General features: G+C 29.6%; 1 protein-coding gene across 1 annotated transcript in view; it reads left to right on the top strand.

Annotated features, from left to right (window-relative positions):
• The window catches only part of LOC145318456 (uncharacterized), a 49357-nt gene that overhangs the window by 20092 nt on the left and 6780 nt on the right, over positions 1-22485 (top strand). Inside the window, exons 12-21 of the mRNA XM_080159723.1 lie at positions 17021-17088; positions 17448-17546; positions 17761-17832; positions 18454-18511; positions 18689-18785; positions 18877-19005; positions 19226-19263; positions 19904-19937; positions 20064-20097; positions 20381-20503. Of these exons, the coding sequence (XP_080015849.1) occupies positions 17021-17088; positions 17448-17546; positions 17761-17832; positions 18454-18511; positions 18689-18785; positions 18877-19005; positions 19226-19263; positions 19904-19937; positions 20064-20097; positions 20381-20503 (752 nt within the window). The remainder of the gene's footprint in view (positions 1-17020; positions 17089-17447; positions 17547-17760; positions 17833-18453; positions 18512-18688; positions 18786-18876; positions 19006-19225; positions 19264-19903; positions 19938-20063; positions 20098-20380; positions 20504-22485) is intronic.

Here is a 22485-nt window from a genome sequence, read left to right on the forward strand (position 1 = left end):
ACCCCCAAATTCGTAATCACCCCTTTACCTCCTCCCCCCATTGGACGTCCTTGCTTGTTTTAAATGGTTGTTATTTTAAATTCATTACAATCAAACTTAAAGTTTGTGAATACGAGTGGACACATTTAAAGATAAACTAACCCTTGTACTAATCTTTTTTAAGGGAGGTGGTTTTCTAAGTGCTAAAGTTTTTTTTGTAATTTTGATGTAAAATATATTAGATATAATTCCATTCCAATTTCAATTTTGAAAATTCAAATAGTACACAAATTAGTAGATTTTTATCCCCATCCCATTTCCTTTACTTTATTTCTTTTAACCAAACCCAAGCCATATATTTTGACTCCGCCTATTCCTTTCTTACAACCAAATCGTTTTCAATAATATTATAAGAATATTAAAATAAAAAGCATAAAATCAAAACCAGTTTCTTCGTGCGTGTGTGTAGCGATAAATTACTATTCAAGTAGGGAAACCGATTAATATCCGCTGGATTAGAACTGGTTCTCAGCCATACTGAATCGTGTATAGCATCGTTTATTTTGATATCCGTGGAAAGCTGTCTATAATACGATGCAATAAATAACTAATCAGATCTAATGTATTTCAATAATTTTATTAAAAGGGTCTATACGTCCATACATTTGTATTGATTTTGTTTCACCTTGAAAATACTTTTGATAAAATTTATAAACTATAGAAAATAGACTAACCTTAATACTGCATGTTATAGTTTCCTTTTCAATAAACTTGGCTTCATTCAATTTATTGCGTAGTTTGTTTTAATGTTACGTCTTATAACAATTTAAATATTCTTATAATTATTACTTAATAGTCGGAATACAAATTGTTAAATTGGTGTACCATTAAAAAAGAATTAGAATTCACTAAAGAATCTTCCATAAATTAACCCAAAAATTTTAACTATAACAAAAATATATTGCACACATCAATTCACAAACACTATGTGTTTCTCCCTTGATTACCTTGTATGCACTGACGTTTCGTCGGGTCAGTTCAGTGTTGACCCTACCACGCACACCACATACACACATGCACGCCCACGCACACACACACGCACGCACACGCACACACACACACTAACACTTCAACACCTATTCCTGCAGTCCATTGTTACTTTACTTGGAAGAGGTCTTCAAAATAGATAAAAACATTTGCAATAAAAAGCTTCCATATAAAGCAAAGTTTGGTTCATCTGTTAGCAAGATTATCAATGTATAAAATTTTCAAATCAAAACCTAATTAATTTTACAACACATAATGACTTTTTCCTTTGACTCTTATCAATCTTAAATCCCTCTAATAAATATGCTTTTGTGATATTTGGCCAATCATCCACAAAATCGTTTTTTACTATTGGCATTTAAACTTAACTTAGATGTCAAAAAGAAACAATAACAGAAGCCTTCGTCACGTCGAAATACTTTTACATTGACTGATTAGTGTCATTTATGATAAGTTTTGTATGGTAAGTGAAAAGACAAAATATTTTTTTATGAAATTTTTAGAAACCAAACTCTGTCTAATTCTATTGTAGCTTTTGATTATTTTTAAAATATTTTGGTGCTTTCACACCAAGTGCTTGTTAAGAAATGAATTCTCTCTCCCCCCTTATCAAAAGAAAGGGAGGGGGGGGGGGTGGAGTATTTTCCTAACCAAATTTCTGCTGGTTGTCCTAACTAACCATGCAGATCATATAAGTGCCCAAAGTTTTTGAGCGAGCATGGTTATCAGGGAGGGTTGGGACATTGGACTACTAGTCCAAATTAGTTTTATACTAACGTTTTTGTATTCTTTGACAACTTTAAATCCTTTTTTAAATTTTGATTGGTTGGTTTATTAAGAACTAGCGGCTTCGCCCCTAGCCTCTAGGGGCTTTGCCCCAAAAGGTGATAACATTTTTTTTTGCCGAAATACGTAAAAGGACCAAGGGAATCTTCTACAAAAAAAAATGGGGGGGATTTTTTGTTTTTGGGGGGGTTGGGGGTGTCCCACCCCCCAAGAAAATAGCCTAAAACCACCACAGGACCAGTAGGTATATTCCCTGAAGAGTAGAATCCGATTGGTTCAGTGGTTACCGAGATCTTAAGGGACGGACGGACGGACAGACAGACAGACATTGTTCTACTTTGTATTATAGATAGTGTTTAAACTTTTCCACCCCTAAACGTATTTTACAGAAGGGGTAATTTTGTATACCATCATCGGGGATGTATGTACATAATTTAAGGGCCATAGTCTTATCCCTTTAGATCCCTGGTGATAAAAAAATTCAATAAAAGTACTGTGAGCTTTTGGGCTGACAATTAAGACTTTGGGTCCTTTCATATAATGGTAAATTATAGTCCATTGTTTCCTCCCTCCCACAAGGATGGAACAATGGACAAAAAATGTTATGAATTAAATGCTGCCTACAATAACATGAGACAGATAAGAAAAGGACAGTATAAATATTAGGGAGGGAGAGGATATTGGGCTGTTTATTTATCCCCAAAGTTTTATAATAAAGTTTGCATATTAGTGGGCCTAATAACTTTGGATACTTTTATTAAACTTTGATTTGTTGGTTTATTATGTTGAGTGTCCAAACGTTTCGATCACTGACTGTAATCTACAATATTCGTAATTTTGTGATTTATCCATGGAGAGGTACATCAATTTATCGGCCATTGTCTTATCCCTTTAGATCCCTGATAAATATTAGAGAAACAAGAATGACAACATCCATAATATACTGTCTGAGGACCACCAGCAATGAGGCTTAGAGAACCCAAAGGCTTCAAGTTGCTTATTGGGTGGTAGAGAAAATTTATCAAAAGAGCTAACTGGTATGTATGTACGAACTGACGGACAATACCCAATTATAGAAAAGCAAATTTTTTTCCAGAAGGGCTTCAAAACTGATTAAAATCCACTGGATTAGAACAGGTTCTCAGATATACTAAATCATGTATAGCATCGTATAAAGACAATATTTCATAAATCATTGTTGTTAATCTTAACCCATTCGTGACAATTCGTGCAATAATGCACGATTTAAAAAACCATAAAAAACACATGAAATTTGAAGGTTTAGGTCTTTATCAGCTTAATGAATATTATAGAGTCAGGATATGGGCAAAACATTCTATTATATAAGTTTGGTATTGGTCAACCATAAATTAGTACAAAACCATTTGTTATGGCTTCACCATCAAATTCGAAAAAAATATTTTTAAGAAGGTAAAAAATACTCATTTGATTTAAATATTTTTAAAAAGGTAGACTTATCATCTAGTATTTTTTATATATTTTACAACAAAAAAAGAATTTTAGACATAGGTGTTTTTTTAATGCGCTTTTTTTCACATTTAATTGTCGTACAATAATGAACGATTCGGAACGTGCACTATTGAACGATCTATAAATTCGTGTAATATAGATCGATTGGGATCGTACACTATAGAACGATAATTTTTAAATAAATTTAATGTTCCAAAAAATCAACTTTTAACAATGTTTCATAGATGAAAATCTTCCCAGGACCTATGAGAAGCTGTAAAGGATAACCGAACAGATTCAGCAGTTAGCGAGATCCTTTGGTATACACAGACAGACAGACTATAGATATTCTGTTAATTTTCGTATTGACATTATCTATCTTTCTATGTTTAAAAACACTTGCTATACCTTAACAACAACTATAAAACGTCCTTGTCTTGTCTAGTAACAAAAAGATAATTTCTCAAATTTTCTCCTGTTCTCTTTCTTTTTCAATGTATCTCTCTCTCTGTGTCATTTTCTTTCTCTAAAGTTTTCTCTGCTATCGGCTGGGCCATTGTTATCTAATGGAGGGAGAAGTAAAATAGCCTAAAACTAACCAAAGACTTACATATATATGACATATGTTATAGCCTTAAATAATCCCGTGAAGCTTCCTAAAATGGAGAACTCAATCGGTTCAGTGGTTGGCAAGATATTGACAGACAAACATAAAAAAAAACTAAAAGCTTTCTTTAATAGGATGGATAGATCAAAATCTATAGAAGTAAATTTTTTCTTTCAATATATCAATATGTAATGGATATCTGTATGTCTATCTATCTTTCCATGTGTTTTCTAAAATTCATTTCTATCAAAAAGCATTTAAATCTATCTATATCCATATAATTTTTTCATATATGCAATAAGTATTCTTAAATAAATACACCTCTAAATAGCCTAAAACCGACTGACAAAGTAAAACTCGATGCTTATTGCTTTTAGAAATCTTCATATTTAAGATTTTTCTTCTATCAGAATAAGCTGACGTATAATACAAAAAACTTTTTAGACATAGCCACATTTAGAACTATAAAGTAGCTTCGCTACTAAATTTAATTGATACAAATTTTTAGCCCTCTCACAGCAAATAAACAAGGATAAACATATTTAAAAGTAGCGCCGCAATAATAGGGTAATAATAGGGTAATAAGTTTTTTGGAGGGTAAAAGGGTTGTATTAAAATTATACAATTATTAAAAACATTTTTAATTGTTAAGTTTATGAAAGTTGAGTTTTTAAGTCTAGTTCCCTTATAGAAATATCCTACAAATAATCAACTTCTTTCTTTACATCAAAATTCTAAAGTAGAAAGTATTGTTTCACGTCTTTCGCATGTGATAGTTACTCTCAACGCTAAAGTTTCTAAAATATACAAATAACTATTTGTCATTATTAAATTACTAAAGGAAAAAAAATAATGAAAACAACAACCACACCACAATCCCCTCTTGCTACGCATATTCAAAATCTTCAACAGTTGATCCAACAGGGAGTTGAATCCATTTTTATAGAAGCAGAAATATAATCTATGATTACGGTTTTGACCCTCTAAAAACGTAATCTACCAATCCCCTTTCCCCTCTCTTGGTGATGATATCATCAACGCCGATACGATTTTTGAAATGTACCATTCCACTTTCAATAGAGGCGAAACTGGAATAGTACATTTATGTTTACATATCAGCATATTCATAAACATTGATTTCCTTATTTAAATCGACATAATAGTAATGGTATATTCTATTTATTATTTTTATTTTACATAAAAATTTTTTAATTATAAATAGTATTTTAAACTCCTACAATTAATATAATTTGAAAATAGTTAGTATGATTTCAATTATGTCAATGTTAAAAGTGTAAACCACCATTCCAGTTTTGCCTCTCTTGAAAGTGGAAAGGGACATTTCAAAAATCGTACCGACATTGATGATATCATCACCAAGAGAGGCAAAATTGGATTGGTAGATTACAAAAATCATATCGGCGTTGATGATATCATCACCAAGAGAGGGGAAAGTGGAATGGTAGATTACGTTTTTTAGAGTGTCAAAACCGTAATCATAGATTATATTTCTGCTAATATAAAAATGGATTCAACTCCCTAACTGTTCAACCCTTTCTTTCAGCTGATTTTTTTGTTTGTTTTGTATTGGTTAGACCACTATTAAAAATGTAGCGCAAGTGTAAATATGTTTAAAATGTCAAAAAATTGTATAGGTATGTGTTTTTATTATTATAAATTATAAAGATTTAATTTTAATCAGCAGTTTTACCTACCCAACATTTTATAATGATGCGATGCATCTCTACGATTCATTAAATCAAAGAAAAAAAGAAATATTAAATATCTGATTCAGATTTTTCAAAAATATACTTTTTTCCTTTACAGGACGATTGAGAATGAAAACTTTTGTTTTTGAAATATATATTTGGCCTATACAAAGATGTTAGTTTGATAAGGCAGTCTTGGGTTAAGATGGATTAATAGATTTTAAAACTATTCTAAAGGAATAATGCATTGGGACGATACATTGATATACAATTATATCTCCAATGATGATAAACAGTATTACTGAATCGGTAATTTAAAAATAATGGTTTAAAAGTTTAGACACAACTCTTTTGGAAACAACAAACCAAAATGCAATAAAAATACCCACAGGTGTACACTTTTGGGTACCGGTGTAATTTACAGCCCATGTCCCCTCCCTCCCTGTTAGTTATAGAGTCGCTGCGCATATAGAGAATGTCCAAAATTCATGGCGAATTTAACCAAATTTTACGTACCCTAAAAATATTTAATATCCTTTTGGGGGCATATTAAGCCCTCCCCCCCACCAATCTGTAAGGGTTAAGCTTTAAAATTTTGCTATAATTAGGGTTGGTCTGTCCGTCCGTCTGGGACAGTTAACTCTTTTCTTAAATTTAACAGGTTAGAATTGAATACTGATTCCTATTACCACAAGGAATAATGTTATTAGCAAAGCATCTCTATATTCAAGTCCTGAAAATGTAAGTATGTCCTTATACAGTATCCTGTATTTAAGAAGTTTGAACAAATTTGCTTCCAATTTTGTTTAGACTTATATATTAATTTTCTCCTTATTCAGTTCTGACACTCTACAAGTGTTAATTTTTGTTTGCCTTACTATTTCAAGGTTTCGCTTTTATGGATGATGTTATCCTTAAACGAAAATTGATTAGAAATGAAGCAGCTTATTTTTTGTTCTACTTTATACATACCCCCCCCCCCCCCCCCCCCAATGTGTGATCAAGATGCCTCTGGAGATATATATAAGCCAACTTATCTTAGCATAATATTCCCCTTCCTCCACATCCCCCATCCCCTCAATAATTATGGTTTATTTGTGCAATTGTGTTTCAATTTTTAGTGTCGTGCAATAGTGGTCGATCCGAATCGTGCAGTACTGAACGAAAAAAAAAACTTTTTTGTCTTACATATTATCAAAAAACTTATTTCGAGACTTGTTTAAGTTTGATAAAAACTAAGAAACCCTGAAAATTTCACAAAAATCGGATCACGGGAAGTAGAATTGTCACTAATGGGTTAAATTTGTTCATTTTAATAACCGTGAAAAGCTAACTATAATACGATGCGACAAATAACTAGTCCAATCCAAACTAATTTCAATAATCTTATTAAAAGCGAAGCTTTTATATAATATGGGTTGTATTTCATTGATTTGATTAAAAATTGTCGATGGGTGGTGATTCCTATAACAATAAGGTATGATTTAGGAAGCATAGCAACACTATGATCAATAACATAAAGTCTGTACGTCCTGAAAAAACTTTTTTTGTTTGATTCAATTATCCTATTAATCTGCTTTTTGGAGCAATGATTCCTAAGAAACAAGGTACAATAAGGTACACTTTTATTATATTTTTAGTAGCAAAGCTACTCTATAATTCAGTTTGTCTGTCTATCAATAAGTCCGGGAAAATGTGATTTTCTTGGCTCCTATTCAAGATAGACAGCTAAATTTTTGGTGAAGATTTCTATGACATACACCCATCTAACCTATACATTGATTTTAAGATTTGTTTATTAATTGGGGTGCTAGATTGATTCCTAGATTTTTAGGTTTTTCGTGATTTTCTCTATTACTATTCAGGATTAAAGGCTAAAATTGTCAGGAATTCAATATATTCAAAATTTACATATTTTCATCAAGTTTCATCAAGATTTGTCTATTAATTGGGGTTCTTGATCAATTCCTAGATTTTTGAGTTTTCATGATTTAAAGGTTGCATAATTTTAAAGGCTTCATTATTTCCCTCTTTTATCAAGTTTAATGATTATTGTATGACACTGCTGTTTAGTAAATTTTTCCTGATATCCATTCATTATTTTTGAGCTTTGCTACTTATGGATGTTGTAACCCTTGTTAAATTAATATTATTCTTATGTTTTGACACTTTTTAAAATATCATATTTCAGAGATTTGCTTTAAGTGATGTTGCTTTCCTTATTTTTTTAGTAGCAAAGCTACTCTATAATTCACTTTGTCCAACTGTCAGTCCATCTGTCAGTCAATTTGTAACAATATGGAAGAAATATGATTTTCTCAGCCCCTATTCAAGATAGACAGCTGAAATTTTTAGTGAAGATTCCTATGACATATGCACATCTAATATATACATTGTTTTCTTCATCTGTCTGTTATTTGGGGTACCAGATCGATTCCTAGATTTTCATGTTTTGTGATTTTCTCAATTCCTATTCAAGATAGAAGACTGAAACACTCAGATATATACTTATTTTACACTCTACATATTTTCACCAATTTTTATTAAGATTTGTTCTTATTTGGGGTGCTAGATTGATTTCTAGATTCCTCATATTTTACATATTTCAATTCAATTTTAATTTCTTGTTTCATTATGATTTGTTTATGAATTACAGTGCTATATCGATTACTAGATTTTATTTTTTTTTGTGATTCAAAGGTGGCATGATTTTAAAGGCTTCATGATTTCTCTATTTTATCAATTTAATGATTATTTTATGATTTTTCTTTATAATTTTTTTTCCCAATATCCATTCATAATTCTTGAGCTTTGCTACTTATTGATGTTGTCATTCATGGTAAAACAATGATTACACACAAAAGCTTAAACAAACATAAATAGTTCTTATGGTTTGTAAGTGAAACTCTTTACTAAGGTTAATCCTGTAATTTCAAGTGATCATCTAGAGAACCCAAGGGCATTAAACTTTTGTCTGAGAAATCCTAACTGTGCATGGTAATGAGTTACACTTGTTACATCTAACAACAAGCAGATGGGCTACATGTTGAGAAATGGTTGTGTGTAAAGCTCTTTACTTTAAAGGAATCCTGCTTTAACTGCTGAAAGTACCCCAAATCTCAACCCTTCAGTTTCAATATCAAAAAAGTTATAGGCATCATAAAATGACATGTTAGGTAAACGAAAATTTCGAAAATTTTCCAGCACTCATGATAGAAATTTCAATATTAAATTGTGTTTGCAACAAAACCACTAGTGTCCAAACTTTTAACCAATAATTATCATTTAAAGAAGTAATAATTTTGTTAATTTTCATTAATAATGAATATTGTAAATAAATTCATGAGAGGTGATTACAAGGCCAGATACTTTTTTGACCAGATACCAAGCTGATTTCAAATGCCGGATATCCGGCAAATTACCAGTTGTCTAGTCGAATAACCAAGTATTGAATTACCAAAAAATTGTTCTTCACAAAATATTTTTTTCTTATATAAAGAAAGTTTAAAACTTAAAAATTAAATATCTGTAATACTAACCCTTAATGGTTGGGGTGGGGTGGGGTGGGGGGATGGGTTTTGAACACCTCAACCCATCAAGGTTTTTCTATCACATTTTCTTTGATTGAAAGGTAGAGGGGTATAACTTAGTGACTTTTTAGATATTGGTATGACACATAACTGATAGTTGGATTTTTCTTTGCGGGCACCGGATATCAGCAAACCTGGCCTGGTCATTCAGAGAAAAAGTAAAAATATTTTTTGACTTAAACAAAGCAATTTATGTTACCAAAATACTAAAATATCCTACAGTAGTTTATTCTCATATAAATTATAGGTATTACAGTCAATTTAAGGTTCCAGGTATAATCCTGCAGGTCCTGAACCTCCAGGTCTCCAGAAATCTTTAAATGGCCCCTTTTACAGAATTTTTTGTCTTATAGACTTCAAATTTTAAACTTAGGCTTTTCTAATTTGTCCTTATGACATATAAAAATTTCATAAAAATCCGCTACCATTTACCTGGCAACCACCAATATTTATGTTTTGATATTTCTAATATAAAGTTTACGTAAAGATAAATATTTTTTAAAAAATTGTTCTTCTAGCTTCAAAATTGAAAAAATAAAATTAAAAGCAGGGTTTTTTGTTGTCAAATATAAAAGATTATATTACTGGAAATATGGCCAAACCGGATAACCGGCTCAACTCTATTGATTACTCCCTTACAAACAATTTTGGAGGTGCCATAGATACTCCTAAAGTTTTTAGAAGAGAATTTCCCCCCCCCCCCCCCCACTATATAAAACTTAGCCCTACCTTTACCCCTAACCATTCAGGAGCGGGTGTTTACCCCCTCCTACCCACTCACATAAAAATGTTATTTTTAAAAATAATTTCTAAACAATGTGTTGACTAAGTCAATAAGAAGTGATATTGTCCAAATTGACAGTTAGCTTGCACAAAAAAAAGTATCTGTTTTTAACAAAAATTAAAATCAATTGTAAGTCTTCCATAAAATACATATATCAACTTAATATTTTAGTAAATATCTAAATATTTTTTTCTAGAGGCAATTTATCTTAAAGGGAGTGTAAATGTAAAAATTCTCATCATATTATTAAATCTTAACATTTTCTAAGCACCTTTCAATAAACTGATCAACAATTAACAAAAATATCAAGGATTTAGGCCTTGATTTTTTGGTATTTTGGGAGGGAAAGCTGTAAAAACAGGGAAAGTCTGAATGTTTTTCTTTATCAAAATGTTTCTAGGGATATTTACCTTGTCATATATAGTTTAAACAATTTACATACTGTAAAGCATTTATTTTATGACATAAAATTATTAATTCATGTTGTAATAATGTAGATATTAGGTAATAAAGATTTATTATAAATTCGTATTATTGACAAAAAAATACCTCACTGTCTACAAAGAGTTGAATCTCAGAGGTTATTTGAAATGATAATATCCTTTTTATATTTCAATAAATAACCCACTTAGGAAATTTAGATTACACTTTTACCAGACTGTTTATAAAGAAATATTAACAAATTTGTAATTAAAAGTGGGCGATAGATGGGCCAACTGAAGTTACTTGTATAAAACCTGTTTTTTGCTTTGTGGATTGTGTTAAAAGTAGGCTTAACTGTTAGGAAAAACAGAGAACTATGTCAAAAAGTTTAGTTTTAACTATAGAAGGAAAAAAAACAATTAACGGCACATTTATATAGTCTGGAAATAATCTTGGACATAATAAAAATCGGCGGAAAAAGCCGTTTTTTAAGGAAACAAGAGAACATTTTGCCCTAATTTTGAGATTATGTGAATGAGATACTGTTAAGGTTTGATAATCTGATGATAAATTTTTTTGTTTACAGTTCCTTTAAGAGAAAACCCTCCCCAAAACTAATTTAAAACCTTACCAGGATCTATGGAAAGCTAAACTTTAAAGGAGAATCATATTGGTTCATCAGTTAGGAAGATAATTTTTAGTTGATTATTCTGTTTTCATGTATGTGAATAATTTTACCCTTGGGTAAATTTTTTAGTGGGGGTACCCCAACAGATTATAGGGGGGTATTTACCCCTCCCAACATATTACAGGGGTGATAATTACCCTCCTCAAAATTATTGATTTTTGGCTCATTTACCAAATAATACTATTTTTGATAAATAACTTATAAGCAATCAATAAAGATTATTGCATATTTCCTCCTTTCTGTAAGCAGTGTATTAAAGAACTAAAGATTTGGCTGATAAGCCAAATAAGCAATAATTTTGATTGATTGCTTATAAATAATTCATCAAAAAATAGCATAGATTTGGTATATAAGCCAAATTAGCAAAAATTTTCATTGATTGCTTATAAGTAATTTATCAAAAATAGCATGATTTGGTAATGAAGCCGATTAAGCATTATTTTTCATTGATTGCTTATAAGTAATTTATCAAAAAATAGCATGATTTGGTATATAAGCCAAATAAGCAATAATTTTCATTGATTGCTTATAAGTAATTTATCAAAAAATAGTATGATTTGGTATATAACCCAAATAAGCAAAAAAATTTATTGATTGCTTATAAGTAACTTATCAAAAAATAGCATGATTTGGTATATAAGCCTTTTAACTTTAAAACTTGACTTGCATGTAAATATTTAAAGATAAATTAAAGGGTGTTCAAAAATGTTTACATTTTTAAAATTTAACTGTGTGGCTTGTGTTTATAGTAGAAAAATGCTATGTATATTGTTGTATAAAAAAAAATTGGGCAAAAAATGCATAAATGTTTAACCCTTTACAGTCGGGCCCCTTGCCGCACCTTAATCAGTCGGGGGGAGGGGCGTTCAACGCCCCCCCTTATTATCTCAGTTCCTATTAGAGCTAGAGGGCTAAATTTTTTTGTGCAAGTCCCCTGTTTGATAATGAATTTCCGACCTTTTATAAGTCTAAGTCAATTTTCGCTTCCTTCACCCTTTTATTTAACAACCTTTGTTTTTAGGTCCTTTTTTACTTAAAAATTTCAAACGGCTGTAATTTTCTTATTTTTGAAGCTAGAAGAAAATTTTTTTTCCAGAAAATGTTTATCTTTATGTAAATTTTACATTAGAAATATCAAAATATAAATTTCAGCGGCCGCAGCTGTACTTGGCAGCTGCCAGCCGCCGCAGTCGGCGGTCGGCGGGAAAACGGCGGCGGATCTTCATGAAATTTTAATACGTTATGTAGACATGTAAGAAAAGCTTAAGTTTAAAATTTGAAGTCTCTAAGTCAAAAATTGCGGCCACAGGAGTCTTTTAAAGATTTCTGGAGACCTGGAGGACCAGGACCTGCAGGATCATACCTGGAACCTGAAAGTGACTTGAACACCTGTATTTCATATAAGGATGTACTACTAGAGGATTTTTTAGTATTTTGGTATGATAAAATGCTTTGTTTTAGTCAAAAAAATATTTTTGCTCTTTACCTGGATGACCCTGCCAGGTTTGCTGGCATCCTGTGCCCGCCAGGATGGAGATATTCAAAAAATTCCAACTCTCAGTTATGTGTCATACCCATACTTAAAAAGTCAAGCAGTTTGGGCTCTTCATCTTTCACACACAGAAAATGAGATAGAAAAAACCGGATGGGGGGGCGTTCAACGCCCCCCCCCCCCGACCGTTAAGGGTTAAAATTCAAATTGCATGGCTTGTGTTAATGGTAGAAAATAGATGTGCATACTGTTAGAACTGCTAAAAACTTTACTGTTTCACCCAGTTTAAATTTTAAAAATGCAAACAGTCAAGTTTTAAGTTAAACGGAACATTTGACTATGCATGACTAATCACACAAGCTGCAAAATTTGAATTTAAAATTTGAATTCAACATTTTTGCACACCCTTTATTTTATCAAAAAATAATTTAAAAGTATTTCTATCAAATACTTTGGTCTTTATTGATTTACTCACAAGTCAAGTTCTAAGTCTGTTTATCAAAAATTGTTTTTAAAAATAGCATGATTTGGCATATAATTTACTTATAAGTGATCAATGAAATCTTTTGCTTATTTGGCTTATATACCAAATCATGCTATTTTTTCATAAATTACAAATAAGTAATCAATCACAATAAATGCTTATTTGGCTTATATACCAAATCATGCAATTTATTGATAGATTACTTATAAGCAATCAATTACAATAAATGCTTATTTGGCTTATATACCAAATCAAGTAATTTTTTGATATATTACTTATAAGCAATCAATCACAATAAATGCTTATTTGGCTTATATACTAAATCATACAATTTTTTGATAAATTACTTACAAGCAATCAATGAAAATAATTGCTTATTTGGCTTACATACCAAATCATGCAATATTTTGATAAATTACTTATAAGTAATCAATCACAATAAATGCTTATTTGGCTTATATACCAAATCATGCAACTTTTTTAAAGATTACTTACAAGCAATCAATGAAAATGATTGCTTATTTGGCTTATATACCAAATCATGCTATTTTTTCATAAATTACTTATAAGCAATCAATGAAAATGATTGCTTATTTGGCTTATATACCAAATCATGCTATTTTTTCATAAATTACTTATAAGCAATCAATGAAAATGATTGTTTAATTGGCTTATATACCAAATCATGCTATTTTTTGATAAATTACTTATAAGTAATTAATCACAATAAATGCTTATTTGGCTTGTATACCAAATCATGCAAATTATTGATAGATTACTTATAACCAATCAATCACAATAAATCTTTTTTTGGCTTGTATACCAAATCATGCAATTTTTTGATATATTACTTATAAGCAATCAATCACAATAGATGCTTATTTTGCTTATATACAAAATCATTCAATTTTTTAATAAATTAGTTATAAGTAATTAATCACAATAAATGCTTATTTGGCTTGTATACCAAATCATGCAATTTATTGATAGATTACTTATAAGCAATCAATCACAATGAATCTTTATTTGGCTTGTATACCAAATCATGCAATTTTTTGATAGATTACTTATAAGCAATCAATCACATTTAGTGCTTATTTGGCTTATATACCTAATCATGCAATTTTTTGAAAAATTACTTACATGCAATCAATTACAATAAATGCTTATTTGGCTTATATACCAAATCATGCTATTTTTTCATAAATCACTTACAAGCAATCAATCACAATAAATGCTTATTTGGCTTATATACCAAATCATCCAATTTTTTGATAGATTACTTACAAGCAATCAATGAAAATGATTGCTTGTTTGGCTTATATACCAAATCATGCTATTTTTTCATAAATTACTTATAAGCAATCAATGAAAATGATTGCTTATTTGGCTTATATACCAAATCATGCAATTTTTTGATATATTACTTATAAGCAATCAATGAAAATGATTGCTTATTTGGCTTATATACCAAATCATACAATTTTTTGATAGATTACTTATAAGCAATCAATCACAATAAATGCTTATTTGGCTTATATACCAAATCATCCAATTTGTTGATAAATTACTTACAAGCAATCAATCACAATAAATGCTTATTTGGCCTATATACCAAATCATACAATTTTTTGATAAATTACTTATAAGCAATCAATCACATTTGTTTCTTATTTGGCTTATATCAGCCAAATCTTCTCTTTTTTTCATAAACTGCTTACAGGAAGGAAGGGATTAATTATTACTCCTCCTTCTTTTTCTTCACTTCAACTTATATAAGCCACTTTTACTGTAAATGACTGAGTATTTATTTACTCCACCCTCTTTTATATCACAAGTAAGACCAAATTGTTGTAGAATGCTGATATAAGTAAGCAACTAGTATTCTTTATGGCTTATCAGTAATTTACCACAAAAATGGCACAATGGCACATTTAAGTAAGCCAAAAAAAATGTTAATTGCTTACTTACACGTTTTGAGATTACTAGGGTAAGTTTATTAGCTATTTTCTCAAAAGTTTTAGAAAAAATCATTTATCAACAACTGTCGTGCTATTTGATTAGAAATAATATCATTTTTGAACATCAGTATGGATTTCAATCAAAAAAGTCTACAATACACCCTGTGATACACCTCTTAAATTATATAGCTGAAGCAAAAAACGATAATAAAACTGTAATTGGAGTCTTCTGTGATCTTGCAAAATGTTTTGATACAATTCCACACTCTATTTTAATTAAAAAGTTGTCAAAAATTAGCATTAATGGCGTTGAACTTGAATGGTTTAAAAATTATTTAAGTAATAGACAGCAAATTGTACATGTAAACAACACTGACTCAACAAAGCTGAACATAGATAGAGGTGTCCCACAGGGCTCTATTTTAGGTCCAATTCTATTTTTGATCTACATAAATGATCTTAAAAACTGTACTGATTTATTTACCCTATTATTTGCTGATGACAGTAATTTTTTAATATCTGGTAAAAACTTTACAGAGATAAAACTGAAATTAAACAATGAACTTAAAAAGATATCTGATTGGTTTAGGAGTAATCAAATGAGCTTAAATCCTGATAAAACTAAAATCATGATATTTAATAAAAATGAAACTACTATTGATTGGAATGCTCTTAATATTAAGCTAAACTTTAACAATGAAAATGAGTTTGATCCTGAGAAAATAAAAATCTTAAATTATGTCAATTCAAGTAGCAATATTCCTGCAATTAAATTCCTAGGTGTATTTATAGATCCTTCTTTAAATTTTAAATATCATGTAGAACATTTACGTAAAAAGATTTCTAGTTCCTTATTTCTAATAAATAGAGCTAAACATATACTGAATTTAGATAGCAAAAAAATGCTTTTTCATTCACTTATAAATAGTCATTTACTTTACTGTTTACCTGCCTAGAGTTTTGGTCTTTAATCTACTATGGAACCATTAATTAAATTGCAAAAAAAAAGGCAATAAAAATTGTTTTTAGTAAGAAACACATCTCACACACAATGCCTTTATTTAAAAAAATAAATGTCCTTCCTTTACATGAATCAGCTAATTATTTGAAATTATTATTTATGTATGATTTTATAAACAGTAAGCTACCAAGTTCCTTTCAAGGTACATGGCTTTGCCGTAATCAATTACTTACCAGAAATCTTAGAAACTCTAATATGTTTGATGTTAAAAAAAACGAAGTTTAAATCTATTGAAAGATTTCCTAAGTATCATTTCCAAGAATAATGGAACAACCATTGTAATAATGATTTATTAACCCACAATCAATCAAGAAAAAAAATTATTAAAAATCTAAAAGAATCTTTGTTATCAAGCTTAACTCTAGTGTGTAACAACCCATTATGTCAAGAATGTAGATAAATTTATATTTCTTTTCAATATTGTTTGAAATCTGATAAATTAATCAAAATCTATTTTTTTTTTAAATTTCTATTATTGCAATAATGGTGTGAGACTTGTATGCCCTAATCAATCCTTCCTATTATCATTTTTTCCTCTCCAATATGATTTATTTATTGCTTATTATCTTTATTTCTATTTTTTTTGTCTTATTTATATGGCCTTTATGAAAACAATGTGTGAATACACATTACTGCATACTTCCTAGTTTTTAGGAAACTGCCATTTGGGAAGAAATTTTTTTTAATAAATTAACCATATCAATAACATTTGACTGTATATATAAATGTATATAATATTTATTTAATTCATTTGTTATTTTGTTGTTTTTTTATTCTATGTATGTACACCCAAGAATAAAAAATCTAATCTAATCTAATCTAAAGTCCCTAACAGTCTTGATATTTGTTGGCATGGTGTCCAATGCAAATTGTTGCTTTTTAAAATGCTTTTTCTTTTTCTACTTTAGCCTATAAAAATTAAAAAGAATTTGGCTGTCAACTACTGTAGAAACATTTGTTTGCATAATTAATTATCTAGGTATACAGATAATGAGAAGAACCTAATAAAGTCACAGATGAAAATAATAGAGGATCAATTACCTAAAGGTAAAATTTTAAATTGCTACTATAAAGGTAATATAGTCATAATAGTCAAAATATTTATTTTGGTTCCATTGTACTATGTAGCAAATAAGGAAATGATATAGTGTATCAACAATTTGCTATCAAAAAAAAAACATTTTATTGACTAACATTAAAGTAGGCCATAGTGCATTGTACATTTTTAAATGATTTGGATTGTTTTGTCACATTAGCAAAAACACCAAAGCAATAAATTGTTTTATTTATTTTAATTTTACCTTTTGTTGTTGTTTGAAATATATATTCAAAATGTTCCTATATGATATTTTTATAGAAACCAAATCATAATCATAATGAATATCATGAAAGTTTGTTTAATTTAGGTTGCATACAATTCATTGATAAAGAATTGGCAAACCAGACATTTACACAAGAGTTGAAAATTCACAAAAAGAATAAATATGAATGCTCTGGTTCAATTGGTAATTTTTAACTAAAACAAGCTAGAACTATATGAAAAACTTAATATAGTTTTCTAATACTCTTCAAAATATTAAAAATATATCATATTAATTCAGTTTTATGAAGGAACTAGAAGGAATAATCTTTAAGGTCTGACCTAGGGTCTGGTCTTCTAAAAGATAATTGAATGTCAATTGTATATTTCAACGTATCCTTTATATTGAAAAATTTTAGGTTATAAGGATCCATACAGTAAACTAAATCTTGGAAAACCTGGCTGCTTTGGTGAAAAAGGTTATGAAGAAGGTTAGAAGAGATTTTTAAAAGCAAAGTTTTGCTATAATTAGGGTCGGGCTGTCTGTCTGTTCATATGTCCATCCGTACATCGGTCCGTACGTTCATCCGTACGTCCGTCCGAAATAGTTAGTTTTTATTTGTTAATGTAGGCATGTTAGAATTTCAAATTTTGCATGGTGATTCCTGTAGTAGTTAGGTACGATTTAGAAAGCGTAGCAACTCTATAATTGTTGCCAGAATGTCCGTATGTCCATTTTAAACATGTTGATTTTTTTACTTTTTTAATAACAATTTTTTATGTGATAAAATCATCCAATTGATCTGATTTTTTTATTACAATAAGGTACAGATTATGAGCAAAGCATCTCTATAATCAAGTATTAAAATGTCAGTATGTCCTTAAACAGAATTCTGCATTTAATAAGTTTTGCAACAAATTACGTATAATTTTGTCAAACCTTATATTTTCATATTTTGTATATTCAGTTCTGACACTCAACAAGGGTTAATGTTCGTCTGTCATATTGTTTCAGAGCTTCACTTTTATGAATGTTGTCATCCTTGTTATTTTATCTTTAGCTTTAAAAATCTTTTTTTTTCTTAACTCAAAAGATAAACGAATATTCTTAGGTAGAATCATATTGCATGAATTGGTGCATGTTCTTGGGTTTGTACATGAGCAAAATAGGTAATATTTGCTTTATATTGTAATATTTTATTAACACTATAGTTTCATTGTATACTTTTGTAAGAGAATTGATATTAAATGATTAGTAATAAATTTGTATACCTTTTTATATAGTAATAAAGTAATCCAAATTTTGGCATCATACATCTTCCTGGTTTACTTTTGATTTTGATTTAGACCTGATCGTGACCAGTTTGTTGAAATAAAGGAGGAATTTGTTGAAAATATGAGAAAAACAATGACTCAAAGAACAAAATATAATGAAACACATGGGGTGATTATTTAATCAATTTTTATGTCTTCTTTTCATTAGTCTTGTAAAATTCACAATTATAAATATTTTTTTTTTATTATAATTTTTTCAGACTCCATACGACTACTTCTCCATAACCCACTATACAGAGAGCCAAGGATGCAATGGGACTGTATGCATAATTGTTAAGGAGCCTTATAGAACCTACTTCAATGACACTGATTTGCTAAAACAATATCCTGTGAGTTTTTATTTTTAGTCTGATTATGAATATTTTGTAATTATATTCTATTTTTAAGATTTAAAAAGTTATTTTGCTTCAAAAGAGTATATTCTGTTTATATCAGTGACCTTTCCAGCATGTAAGTTAAAATTAATGCTTGCCTTATAGTCTAAACCTACTTGAGACCAGCCATTTATTAATTCTCACTGACCTTATATAATATCTTAAAATATTTCAGAGTCAATTATCTCCAGTGGATGTGGTTGAGATTTCAAGGTATGGTTTTTTTAGAAATATATTAGAGAGTGAAGAAAGCATAATATGACTTTGACTGACTTGTAGTTGGAAATTCTTTATCAAACAAGGGACATACATAAAATTGTATAACAATCTGAAATATCAGGGGAACATCTGCTACCCCCAACCAAGTGGGGAAAGAGGTCCAACTTTTAATAATTAATTTGACTAAATAACTTTTAACGATTGTTCCCAAATGTTTGACACATTCTTTGTACACATGTCACAGGAACCAAAATTGAAAAATTCAAAAGAAACAAGTAAATGTTTACAACTTAAAATTTAAAGGAATGGTTCAACAAACAAAAACAAAGTCATTCTAAGTTTCCTGGGGCTATCACTCCATCATTTAATGCTAAATCCATTTATGCTAAATAGGACAAAAATTGTTTTAGACATATGAGAAGTTAGATATTTTCACAAATTTTTTAACAAGTCTTGACAAATTGTCAATTCTACAGCTTTACACATTTTATTTACAAAAGGGGTTAAATTAACTTATTACATATTACTTTTGAAAAGTAGAACAATATCATAAATATTCCTTGAAATTTTTTCTCCTTCATAACTCTTTTAAAAATCAGATTATTTGTAATTTTATCTTTTATTTTTCTTTCAGAGCCTATAACTGTAATGTGACTGATGAAATGAATGTAAGGTTTACTTTATTTTTAATGAAATGATTTTTACTAAATTAAGGTGTAAATAAGTTTTGATTTATCATATTCCTACTAAATACTGAAGAAAAGAAATATTTTAAACCATCTTAATTATTTCAGGAGAAGTATGAGGAATACAAAAACATTATAACAGGTTAACAGTGCAAAATATATCTGTCTTTTTTGGTACCAAAAATATCATTTACATTATTTTTTATACAATTTTACAAGATTTTTAAATTTTTTTGTGCTGAGAGCCTGATATATATTTTTTGGGGGGGAGGTGGAGGGGGAGGGATGTAGGGGATAAGGGGGTTGGTACCACAATTTTTAAAATTATAAAAAATACAAAGGGGAAAATAATGAGATCTTTCTATAACTTAACTTATCCTAATGAACAATATTTTTGATTTATGTTCTTATTTATAAATATTTAGAATTGAATGAAAAAATAATTAATCTTGGCAATCTTCTTCTTGATGCATCAAAGGCAGGATTATTGGAGAAAGTAAAGTATTATATATCCAATGGTGCTGATGTCAATTTAAAGGATAAAGAAGGTCAGTTACTAACTTTTATATCTCTAATATCTGTATCTGCATGTCCATTCTTTTGTTTATAAGTTATTAAGACACATAAACCCAGAACCACTTCATTATGCAATCTACATTTTTCTGGATATTTTGTCTACGGTAGTCCATAAGTGTACAGCTTTACAGTACATTGTTTCTATTTGTTAAAGCAACAAGTATGATAAAAGAAAAAGATTCTTTTTAAAGTAAAATGCTTGTATTTCAATCAAAATCTATATTTTTGTATTTTGTATAGCTCCACTTCATTATGCAAATCAAAAGAAAATCAATGGGAAAATGTTTGTTTTGCACTTTTCTCCACTTTTAAAAAATAATTGAAAAAAAGAAATTATATCCCTATCACTTTAGAGGAAAGCTGCTGACCCCCAGTCTTATGGATGAAGCTAAATACATGTTAAAGATAAAAATTACCCTGAAAAGTATACAAAAATGTTTTTGATGTGGTAAAAAAATCCATTTTAAAATCTTGATTTTGAGGATGATGGCCTTTAAGATGCTCTTACTGGTGGTGAAGGTAAGCTAAATGTTATCTAAGTACATGACCATTACAACAACTTGTCTATTAACCTATGTACCATTTTTTTAGTCATAGCAGCCTTCAGTGGAGCCTCTCAACATGAAATATAATCATTATTTAAAAACTACATTATTTACTTTATGAATTTTAGTAATTAAAATTGCAATTTTTTTCTTTTTTAATATTGCTTGGCTGGAGGATGCTATGGCTACAAAAATTGGACCATAGTTCAATATAAACCCCGAACAAACATATTATGCAAATCTGAATTTTCAAAATAGCAGCTTTATTATTCATTTAGGATGATTTTACAATAAATATGAAATTTAGATGCCTCTTTTGGTTACAAAATTCCACTGCTATTTTTTAATTAATCAGCACCAATAAAGCACAAGATACTGGTTCAATACTGGTGAACAAACATATTATGCAAATCCAAAACAAAGCAACAAAAAAAAGGTTTTTTGGCACTTTTCACCTCTTTTAAAGATTGATTATGATAAAATAATATTTTTTTTAACCCTTACAGATCGGGGGGGGGGCTCAAAGAGACCCCCTCTAGTTTTTTCAATCTCATTTTTTTTGTAGGTAAGATGGAGAGCTGTAACTTCATGACTTTTTAAGTTTTACCGCCGTAACCGCCGAAAATGGCGGTTTCCGTTATTTGCCGTTTTTCGGCGATGATCAGAAAAAGTAATTTTTTTGTTATGAAAATAAAAGTTCGTCCTAAAATTTGGTCATCCTAGCTGCAAAATTGGCCGCTCTACAGCTGTTTTAAAATTTAGCGGCTGGCCGCTAAAAAGCGGCTAAGGAGCGGCCTGGCCGCTATGACTAGAAAAAGTAATTTTCTCTAAAAATACACATAAACCACCAGAAAAAAAATTTACGTCTTTATATGTAAAAGGAGCCGAGATAGAGGGGGGGGCTCTTTGAGCCCCCCCCCCATCTATTAAGGTGGGAATTGAAGCCCGAGCTGTAAGGGTTAAGGGATTTATGCATTAATTATTATGAAATATAGTATAAGGTAGAAATTAATGAGTTTTCTAAATAAGAAATGATTGAAAAAAATAAATTCGATCCCTATCACTTTAGAGTACAGCTGCTGACTCCCAGTCTTATGGATGAACCTAAATACATGTTAAAGATAAAAATTACCCTGAAAATTATACAAAAATGTTTTTTTGGTGTGTTGAAAAAATCTATTTTAAAATCTTGATTTTGAGGATGATGACCTTTAAGATGCCCCTATTGGTGGTGATGGTGAGCCAAATGTTATCAAAGTGCATGTTCATGATGACAACTTATATATTAAACTATGATCCAATTTTTGTAGTTATAGCATCCTCCAGCCCAGCATTATTAAAAAAGAAAAGAATTGCAATTTTATTTACTTCAATTCATAAGGTGAATACTGTAGTTTTTAGAAGATGGT

This window comes from Acartia tonsa, chromosome 5 (assembly GCF_053477335.1).
Source record: "Acartia tonsa isolate MP-2025a chromosome 5, ASM5347733v1, whole genome shotgun sequence".
NCBI lineage: Eukaryota > Metazoa > Arthropoda > Copepoda > Calanoida > Acartiidae > Acartia > Acartia tonsa.